General features: G+C 44.2%; 1 protein-coding gene across 3 annotated transcripts; it reads right to left on the bottom strand.

The window, feature by feature from the left end:
* Positions 1-1,365: 1,365 nt before the first annotated feature.
* On the bottom strand, positions 1,366-10,281 carry NRIP2 (nuclear receptor interacting protein 2). Of its 3 annotated transcripts, none has more exons than XM_043967420.1 (7): positions 10,026-10,281; positions 9,707-9,918; positions 6,601-6,753; positions 3,021-3,103; positions 2,752-2,873; positions 2,442-2,494; positions 1,366-1,976 (listed from the first exon to the last, which is right to left on the bottom strand). In XM_043967420.1, exons 2-7 carry the CDS (start codon positions 9,899-9,901, stop codon positions 1,884-1,886), a joined length of 699 nt encoding a protein of 232 aa, XP_043823355.1. In that variant the 5' UTR covers positions 9,902-9,918; positions 10,026-10,281; the 3' UTR covers positions 1,366-1,883. The 3 variants fall into 3 exon arrangements, with proteins under 3 accessions (XP_043823355.1, XP_043823353.1, XP_043823354.1); XM_043967418.1 differs by having other exon boundaries at positions 10,039-10,171; XM_043967419.1 differs by having other exon boundaries at positions 10,010-10,079.
* Positions 10,282-10,649: the final 368 nt, after the last annotated feature.

Here is a 10,649-nt window from a genome sequence, read left to right as displayed (position 1 = left end):
TCAAATCTCTCCTAAAAATGAAACCAAGGGAGATTCTTTTCTCTTTGGGCTCAGTACCCAGCTAGGGGAAGCTACTAGGATTCAGGCTAGGTGAATTCCAAGTTTATGGAGGTAAAAATGGAGGATGGAAAAGCAAAAGAAGCCCATAGCAATTCAATGGGGCTCCAAGGTTATAAAGCTAAGGACTTCCACTCCCATCCCTCATGCTTAAAAAGAGAAATATCCCCCTACAGAATATGACCATGCAATCAAAGTCACTGAACTGTTCATACACTTTGACTCATTGATCCCATTACTAGGCATATACCCCAAGGAAGTTAATGACAGAAAGAAAGATCCTATACATAACACAAAATAATCATAGTAGCGTTCTGTGGTAGCAAAAAATGGAAATAAAATGGTTGCCCATCTATTGGAATTGGAAAGGCTGAATAAGTTACATGAATATAACAGAATGTTATGCTATAAGAAATAGCCAATGTGAGACATTTGAAGAAAGTGGGAAGATTTGTATGAACTGATGAAGAGTCAAAAAATAAAACCGAGAGAATAACATGCACAATGACTACCATAATGCAAATAAAAGTTATACTGAAATGCACCCAAATAGATTAATCATAGCAAGGAGTTTTGATGATAAAGAAACATTCTTTCCTCTCCATAGAGGGGTAAGGGGCATTACGTACAGGATATAGCATAAGCTATTAGAGGGTCAACTTATTGGTTGGATTTTATTTAAAGGGGAAATTCATAGTGGGCATTTAGGGGAGGGTGTATGTTAAGAAATGACTATAGTGTAAAGAACAGAAGTCAGTTAAAAAAATAATCATCATCATGTCTCCCACTAGACCAACTAGGGGACACAAAAACAGTTGAGGGATGAAAGGGTAAAATGCAAATAAGTTTATACTTCAGGAATATCTAGGGACCAACCTAGGATCAATGCTGGCCAGCAGGAGGTGGGTTGACATTTCAGAAAAACCAGTTAACCAATATGCAGGGAGTTAGAAACGTGGGTGTCAGAGCATCCCCCATGGAGAAACTAGGAGGTGGAGCAGTTAGGTAATGGACATTAGGAACAAGAAAACCCAAATGATGTGGCAGATGTTGAGACATCATTAAGGAACAATATTGGGCATCACTGATGGGGACCTGGCAGTCATTATGGAAGTCAACCCAGTCAGTGCCAAACCTCAAGACTTGTGCTTCAGCTTTACCACTCTTTCTGAGAGCCTGACGGCTCTCTCCTTTGTGAAAAGACAGAGGAAATCATTTGAGGAGTAGGGGTAGTATTGGAAAAAAAAAAAGAGACCTTGGTTCAAAACTTTCCCTAACATTCTGAGATCTGGAAAATCAAGGCCATTTCCCCAATTATTATTGATTAGAGATGGCTATTGAAAACTTGAATCACTTTCTTTGAGAACTGCCAGTTCATATGCTTTGAGAATGGCTCTTGTTCTCATATGTTTCATTGATATCCTTACTTGTAAGCAGACTTTTATTAGAGAAACTTAGTAAAAAGGGTTTTTTTTTTTAGTTAACCTATTTCCTTCTAATTTTAAATGCATTAATTTTATTTGTATAAAAACTTCTCAGTTTATATAATCAAGATTGTCCAGTTTCTCTTCTGTAATTCTCTCTATCCCTTGTTTGGTCATGAATTCTTCCCCAACCCATAGTTGCTAAAGGTATTTATTTCCCTGCTCCTCCAATTTATTTAGGATGTGACCTTTTATATATAAGTTGGTGAAAAAGCAAAGAAGAATACATGTGGGCAGACAAAACATGTGAGCAAGGCTCAGGGTGGTGGGCAGCACCCCTGCTGCCCATGACTCTTTCCCTAAGGCCCTGTGTTCTCTCCTGGGGATAGACAGTGCTTGTTGTCACTGGCCGGGCTCCTGGTGGAAAGGCAGAAATGGTAGCTCTGGGCAGGGGGATCTCAGCCGTAGTACACCATGCTCCAGGTCAATGCAGCACTATTGGGAAAGAGAATGAGGAGGAAGTTGAAGCACCACATGGAAAAGCTACAGGGAGCAAGTCCTCCTCCTCATCCTTTGACTTCTTCCCATAAAACAATACCCAACCTCTCCGCATCTACTTTTCCTCAACCCTTATCTTCTCTCTTCTGCTGAGATGATAACCACAGTCCCCACCCACAGTTTCTTTCCAGCCTCTTATAAGAGTATTATCTCTCTCCATCTTCTCACTCTGAATTCCTATCCTGGGAGAGAGCTGGGCCTCACCTTCCTATTTTACTTGGGAGAAAGCCAGCCAAGCAATACTATAGTATCTGAGGAAGTAAAGCTTAGCTTTGAAGCTAGAAATTCTGATATCTAATGCAGGCCTCCTCTTACCAGCACTTCCCACATCCCTATTTCTTCTCCCAAGGCTTGAACTCCAGCACCAGGAGTTACAGGACAGGCCACACTATCCTTTCTTACCTTGAGAGATACCAGTGTCTGCAGTCCCAGGCAAAATTCAGGATTCTCCTCATCTGTAGGAATGAAAGGGGCATAGAAAAAAACTGACAGGCACCCCATGGATATCACTGCTTAACTCATCACCCAGGTCTGGTCTAAAAATGTTGTAAAAGAATGGGGACACTGGGAACACTTGTGCACTGTGCTGTGCCTATTGCTAGTAGGAGATGGGGAGCAGAATTCCTTTTAGGATTTTGGGTTTTTTTGACCATAGCAAGAGAATGGTAGAAGAGGTGAGGAGGTTGGAGAAGCTGATAAAGTCAAGACTTACCAACCACCTGAGCTGAGCAGGCCACAGTCTCTTGCCCTAGTTGCAGCTCCAGCTTCTCCACATGGGCCAGGACACCAGGAGCCTTTTTCCCACCTGGGGTTTTTAGGGCCCCCTCCCCTAGCCTATGGTAGAGAAGCAATGGTTATGGCTAAGCCAATTATCAGTCAGCCATCCATCCCTCCCTCCAAACACCTGGTCTGCTGTCCATTTCTAGGAGTTGTTCAGTACACTATACACCCCTTCATACCTTCGGGGAATCACATTCTTACCCAAGACGGCTGAGGCATCTGGCAGAGATTTGATTGTGTTGGGTCCCTGTGTCCACTGCCACTCTTAATACCTGGTCCTGGCACTGGGAGAGAGGAATCCAAATGGACTGAATGAGTTGAGGTCAACCCCAGGAAATTCCCTTGCCTCCATTCCTCTTTCCTTTTTCTCTACCCCCTGCCAAATCAGTGCCCCTTTTAAAATAAGAGGATGGAGGAATTTAACTGAAAACTCAATTATAGGGGAAAAAATTTAAATGGGAAAACCAGGACTGGTACACATAAAAAGGTGGGATAAGGAGAGCGAATGACACTAAATGCCTTAACACCACAAATTTGGGAATTACTGAACCAAAAAGTAAAACAAATGGGAAGATGGTTATTTGGGGAACTGAAGGAGAAAGATCTCCATTTAGGAAGTTCTGAGGTCACAGAGGGACACATTACTTGGAGATACAAAGCGAGTGAGTTCAGTCCTTTACATATATGGGCACTGCACATACACACTGTACATAACTCACTTGCTGGAGATACTTCCTGATTTACCCACCATCAGTTATTTCCTTCTGCCAACATCACCCCTCCTTCTTTGACATTTACTCTATCCAAATTTATCACCCAGTGTAGATCTTAGTGGCTGTTACTTCTGGGCCCTCAGATTATTCTCTGTTCTTTCTCAAGTAGTTCAGTACCTTCTTCATTGTCTTTCTCTCCACCCCAATTCCTGTTCAACATACATGTTATTGATGTTCCATTAAACATTCAGACTCCCCATTTCCTGGATCTATTCCCATAGCCTATTCCTCTACTTCACCCAGCTATATACAGGATGGTCAGACTCTCTGTCTTGCCATCATCTACTACAGTCACAACTAGGTCCTCACTGTTGAAAGGCAATCCTTTTGGGCCAGCTAGGTGGCACAGTGGATAAAGCACTGGCAGTGGATTCAGAAGGACCTAAGTTCAAATCCGGCCTCAGACACTTGACAGTTACTAGCTGTGTGACCCTGGGCAAGTCACTTAACCCTCATTGCCCTGCAAAAAGAAAAAGGCAATCTTTTGACTCCTCCCTACTGAACACAGAAGCTGTCCCACACCTCTCATTAAGCCTCCTACACCACCCTTTCCCCTACTTTCACAACTTTACCTTACTTTTACTTTATCGAAAAAATGACCACATGTTGAAAACTCCTTTTTATCTCTTCTACATCTCCTAACCCTTGACTTCAGCCTCCAATAAAGAGGTGACTCTTCTTACCAAGGCCACCCTCACTACAAGAAAGCTGAGTGACTCAATGTTTAGATCATAATCAAGAAGAATGGTGGCTGGATTCAAACACGGCTACCTACTAGCTATGTGAGCCTACACAAGTCACTCAACCTCTTCCTGCCCCAATTTTCTCATCTGTAAAATGGCAATAATAATAGCACCTACCTCTTAAGCTTGTTATGAGGATAAAATGATGTACTGTTTGTAAAAGGTGCTTTGCAAACCCTAAATCACTTTATAAATATTAGCATTTAGTACAAGTCCTCATTTCATCTGCCATCTTTAGCAGAAGATATTCCCGACAATCAATCCTCCTTTCCCTAATGTTCAGTCTCTATCTACTGGATCCTTCCCTGTAGCCCACAGATCATTTCCCCTTTCTCAGGTAAATTAGAAAAAGCTTATCTACACTCATTTCCTCTCTTCTCACTTGTCAAACTTCAGAAAATTGGTTCCAAAACTCCATGCTCAATTGAAAAAAAAATTTTTAATTAAACAAAAAAACAAACAAACAAAAAAACAAAAAAACTAGGAACTCCCCAGTATTTGCAAGATAAAAAACAATTCTTTACTCTGACATTCAAAATAGGCCACAACCTGGTTCCAACCTGTCTTTCCAGTCTGATTTCACAATATTCCCCTTCATATACTGTATGTTCCATAAATGAGCCATTCCTTCATTTCACCTCCTATGCCTGCAGTGGATTCTTGTTCAGATCCTTCCCTTTCTTCTCAGGTGCCACCTCTCCTATGAAGCCTTCCATTATCCCTTCAGTTAGAAGTGAGCCCCCCTTCTCTGATTTTTCCATGTCTCTTTATTTCATTCTAAGTTATACAATTTGTACATGACTTAACTCCTCTATTAGATTGTAAGCTCCATTAGGGCAAGAACTATTTCCCTTCGTGACCCCATCAGCTCATAAGGATTTAGTCATTGTTACTCTAATGACTTCCAGATCTAGTATCTGGTCCTAGTCTCTCTCCTGAGTTCCAGTCCCACATCATCGTTTTTCATCCTTGTTTGCCCAGAGACTAGGACAATGCCTTCTACATATTTATTAAGCCCCAACCATCCACCTATCATATTGATGAAGTTGACAAAAAAGTGGTTCATTAATGCCTGCAGGTAGGACTGGGAACTGATCTAGCCATTCTGAAAAGCAATTTGGAACTTTGCCCAAAACATCCCTTACCTGTTCATACCCTTTGACCCAACAATGCTACTATTAGACCCATGCCCCAAAGAGTTTTGTTTTGTTTTGTTTTTTTAAGATGAAAAGGACCCATATGTATAAGAATATTTATAGCAGCTTTGTGTCGCAGCAAAAAAAAACAAACCAAAACAAAAAACTAAGGGAGTTTTCATCACTTGGGAAAGAAATAGCTGAACATACAATATGTGAATGTAATGGAATATTATGCAGTAAGAAATTATGAAAGGGATTGTTTCTGAGAAACCTGGAAAGACTTGTATAAATGGAAGCAGAGTGAAGTGAGTAGAACCAGGAGAACAATTTATTTAGCAACAACATTGTAAAGACAAACAAATCTGAAAGATAGAACAACTCTGACCAATGTAATGATCAACCACTATGCAGAGGATTAATGATGGAGAGTGCTATCTCACCTCCTGACAGAGAAGTGACAATGAACTCAAAGAGCAGAGCAGAGCTCATCTTTACATGGCCGTTGTGGGAATTTGGTTTTTTGATGACACATATTTGTTACAGAGATTTTGGTTTTCTTTTTTTCAGTAGAGAGGGGCAGTGGAAGGGTCATTGAAAGAAAATTTCAGTGTAGATCTAATTATATGTATGTTTATACATACATGTGTAATTAAACATGGAACATATATAAATATAGAATCCTGTTCTCCAAAATGAATCCACACACACAATCTTGTATCTCTGTGTCCACAATTCACAAATTAAAACCATAGATACTTCACAATATGCATATATGTATATTATATATTTTATATAATATCCATGTGCACGTGTGTGCATAAATACACCTACATATTTATATATGTGCATACATCTACATATGTACGTACATGTGTGTGCATACATGTGTACATGCATACCCTCTATGGGTTTGATTAGTGCAAAGGGGAACCAGCAGGAGTGCTATAGGCAGAGAAGAGAGAAAAACTTTCCATCTTCTGAGTCTAGGCTAAGAGGAAAATCTAAGGAGAGCTTCTTACCCTCCTGAAGACACTGAGGGAAGGAGGGTGGAGACATGCACAAACAGTTGATCCCTTTTAGGGATCAACTTCTAGTGTCCATGATAATGGCCAAAGATTCCCCTCACCTTGCAGTGAACAAGAAGAGCTGGGGTCTCCTTCCTACCGGTCTTCCTAGTACTCTCTGCTCCATGAACTTGGCCCCAAACCAAGGAGGACTCCCCAAGAAACTGGTCTAGGTTCCCCTCCATCAGGCGACGCTGGATCACACTGTGTGGCTGCTGGCTCCCCCAGGAGGCAATTGGACAAGAGTTAAATGCAGACGTCTAGGCCTCCCCATCCCCAACCCTACCCCATTCCCAAGGCTAGTTGTGAAAAGGGGACAAGGAAGAAAGAATAAGGTATGGAGAGTCATAGGCAGGGAAGGGACTGAGTTTCCTGAGATACACAATAAAGCTTGGTCATTGAGGTCAGTGAATCACAGGACCAAAACATTTTCCCTCTCTGGGCCCTACCCTGTCAAAACTAGGTAGAATGGGACTGGGAGAGAATGCAGTGAAAAAATGGTGAAAAGATAATCATCAATCATCTCAATGGTCAAACTGGCTAATTAGGCAAGGAGGTTCTTATTCCAGGGATCACCTCTGCCAGAGGCTTTGTCCCCAGCTTAGGGTTCCTGCAAGAAGGAGGTTTCTCTGAATGCATTTTTTTTTAACTTTTTTTTTTGGTGAGGCAATTGGGGTTAAGTGACTTGCCCAGGGTCACACAGCTAGTAAGTGTCAAATGTCAGGCCAGATTTGAACTCAGGTCCTCTGAATCCAGGGCTGGTGCTCTATCCACTGCACCACCTAGCTGCCCCTGAATGCATTTTTAACTTGGAAGACTCGCCTTCCCTCCCTCTCTTCTCTTCATAGCCTCCCTTTGGGCTGTTAGGGAATCTTATAAAGGCAGAAGCTATCAGTGGCTTCCTCTTCCCTCTCCTTAGTCTCCCTCCCCTTCACCTGCTCTCCCTGCCCAGCTCCTGGGATTGTTTATTTCCCAAGTTTAATGAGGCCCCTGAGGCTGCTCCCTGACAGCTGAAATGCCAGTAAGAGTAGCTCTGGGAAAAGGGCAAAGAGCTTTTGGGGGCTGGCAGCAGAGTGGTTTCTTTCCATCTCCCAGGCTTTCTCCTTCCACCTTTCCCACGGAGGCCTGGGGCCCTTTTCCCATGACTGACTGCAATTGGGTTCACCACCCAGGCTGGATAGAGAGCCGGGAGGCTGTCTTTTTCTTCCCTCCAAACTCTCTCTCCAAAATAAAGCCCCAGCAGTCAAAGAGGCATGTTGAGAGTGAGGGGCTACAGGCCCAGAGCTTGTCAGCTGGCTTGGCCAGTCCCCTTCTGTAGTACTGCTGTCTGCAGGCTGTTAGCAGGGTGACTAATTCTATTATTTAAATAACTCTACCTATCCCAGTTGCTGGCCTGCAAGCAGAGAAGAAGGTCCCTTACCAGAAGCTCCCTGATTTTATAAAATTTTGGATGCAGACCAGAAAACCCAAACAAATCAAAACCCATCCCAGTCTAAGAAAATAGGATAGTGTCTGACAGGATAAATTAGCAACATGCCCCACTCTCTGGGGGGGTGGGAACTAATAAATAAGTGGCTTTATCCCTTCCTTCTGACTCCAACTTAAACCTCCCAACTACTCCAGCCATTTCTGTTTCCATAAAGTCTGAATATTCTGCTTTGAAATCTGAATCCTCTTACCTTTTTTTACTTTGGTGGCTAAAAATAATTGGGGGGTACTGGGAGGAAGGGAAGGACTAGGAGTTGAGTGGTACACAGAGGGGGTTGGTGAGTTGGCAACAGTTCTGGGCTATGGTTCTTGGCTTACATCCTAGCAACGGGGAGCCAGGGTCTTTTCCTGGCGAAGGCAGGGATAGAGTTTTATGAAGGGCCATGAGAAACCCATACTCCCTTGGGAAGTCACAGAGGGACCTAGCTCACCAGAATACTTTTTAGGCAGGGGTTCTTAACTTGGAATCTGAACTTAGGTTATTGCTGTTGTTGTTTAACATTTTACTAAATATATTTCAATACAATTGGCTTCCTTTGTAATCCTTTGTATTTTCTTTATGAATTCAAAAACATTATTCTGACATTAATAGATCACAACTGCCCAAAGAGTCCATGACACAAAGGATCCCTGCTTTTAGTCATTGCTCTGACAGTTTTTCTAGGTATTTGGTGACATCTCCAGGGCATTTGAGTGGGGGTATAAATAGGAACAGAGGGAACATCTAGGGGGCTGCCCCTCCCATGTATATGGTTCCATCATCCTCATCCTTTCCCTTTTCTAGCTCTTTTGGTGTCAGTTCTATTCCAATCCCTTATATTTTCTTGAGATAGCCTTTCCTAGATCTGAGGCTAGCCCTTCATTCCTTATCATCCTATCCACATAGATTTCCCAGAGCTTCCCAAAGCCAACTTATTCCTGGTTGATAAGGAGAGCAGAGAAAGAAGAGAACCCCCTTACCCTCCCCTTTTCAGCTGCCCTCCCTCCTAAAAGCAGCAGTTTCCCAAGATGCCTCTTCAGGGAGATGACTTGTAAGCAGAGAATAATACCTCTGAGCTTGGGGAGGAATGATGAGGACTAAGTAAGAAAGGAAAAGCAAGGAGACCAGTGACCACAGCAAAGGCAGCCAAAGCTCTGATATCCAAGAGGGAGAGGATGGAAAAGGCTGCTGAGGAACCAGGCAGGTCTTTGGGTAATTCAGAAGAGAAGAGAACTGGCTCCCTGAATCAGTCAGTCCTAGCCTTCTGCTTTGTATTCCTTCCTCCCCTCTACCGATCCCAAGTTCCAGGTACCCCAAGAGCCTTTCCACCTCAGAAGGGATTTTTTTTTCCTCCCTCAAGTCTCTGCACCTGCCCTAGCATCCCTCCACTCACCTAGACTCTCCTTTTTCTAGCCTGACATTATTAGAGTTAAAGGTGAGATGCTGAACAGTGAATCAGTCCTCAACCCCCCCCCCCTTCCCTCCCAATACAGGGGACATCTCCAACAGACTCCTTATAAATTGGCAAAATGAATACCCCAAAGTTGGTGGGATTGAACCATCCTTACTTTAAATAAGGGTTGAATCTTAGAGAGTAGGTCTGGTGGCCCTGACTCCTCACGGACCTGGGCATCTTCCTGGAGCCACGAAGCAAAGGACCCAGTGAAGCAGGGGGAAAGTAGGGGCATGGGATGTCTCACCAGATCCTTGGAGGTGCCAAGCCTCTTGAGACTGTCCAATGGGAGCAGATCAGCAGAGTCTTTGTGCACGAACTGGGTAGCCTGTTTGAGCCGCCGCTCCTGGCTCAGGTGGGCTCTGTCCCGCAGCTCAGTTTCTTGCTCTCTCCTGCCCATGTTGCCGTCACTGCTTTCAGCTTTCTGTCTGGTAGCGCTCATGACTCTAGGAGGGGGTGCTAAGGTGGGGGACGGAGAAGGTGCGTGGAGATTTCTCCCAAGCTCCCCCCCTTCTCCCAGTTACCCTCCTGCTCCCCCCTCTTCACTCACAATCTCTCTCACCCACCCTCCTCCCCTACCGCAGGCTCCTCTCCGTTTCCCTCTCTCTGACTCCTAGGGGTCCGCTGGTACAGGAAAAAAGGGACGAAATAAATAAATAAGTGAATAAATAAATAAATAATGGGCAGGAGCAGCCGCGGTAGACAGTGGCGGCTTCCAGCGATTGCAGTAGAGAGAGTGAGGCTCCAGCTGGAAAAACCCAGCCGTAGAGAGAGGGAGGGCTGGTGGGCCCCGCAGCCCGCAGCGCCATGCAGCTTCGCTCTGTCCTGGGCACTGGCCAGAGGGGCTCTGTTGGCATAGCGGTGGGCGCGGGGGAGGGGGCGCCCAACGGCCATGGGTGACTGTGAAAAAATGTCGGGATGCTCTTGGCAAGGGATTTGCAAGTGTGACCTCGCCTGTCTGCTTCCTTGCTAGGATGTATGTGCTTTGGGATGGGTGCCAGTGTATGTAGCCAACTCTGCCCTTTGCAGTGACAGGGTGAGGGTGACTGATTCTCTTCCCGAGGGGTGGACAGATGTTGCCTCTCTGTGGGGCTGCTGTAGTGCAGCTAAGTAATTCTGTAGAAACCTAGGAGTTGGAGAACAAGAGGACCGGTCCTAAATTCAGAAAATCACTGGGAAGTAGGGGAGAA

Source organism: Dromiciops gliroides, chromosome 5 (genome assembly GCF_019393635.1).
Source record: "Dromiciops gliroides isolate mDroGli1 chromosome 5, mDroGli1.pri, whole genome shotgun sequence".
Lineage (NCBI taxonomy): Eukaryota > Metazoa > Chordata > Mammalia > Microbiotheria > Microbiotheriidae > Dromiciops > Dromiciops gliroides.
This window is presented reverse-complemented; position numbering and strand designations above follow the sequence as displayed.

Coding starts and splice junctions, on each gene's coding strand:
- NRIP2 (XM_043967420.1), bottom strand. CDS start 9,901: ATGAGCGCTACCAGACAGAAAGCTGAAAGCAGTGACGGCAACATGGGC. Junction 6,754..9,706: donor TTGGCACCTCCAAGGATCTG/GTGAGACATCCC, acceptor TGGGGGAGCCAG/CAGCCACACAGTGTGATCCA. Junction 1,977..2,441: donor AGACACTGGTATCTCTCAAG/GTAAGAAAGGAT, acceptor CTTTCCCAATAG/TGCTGCATTGACCTGGAGCA.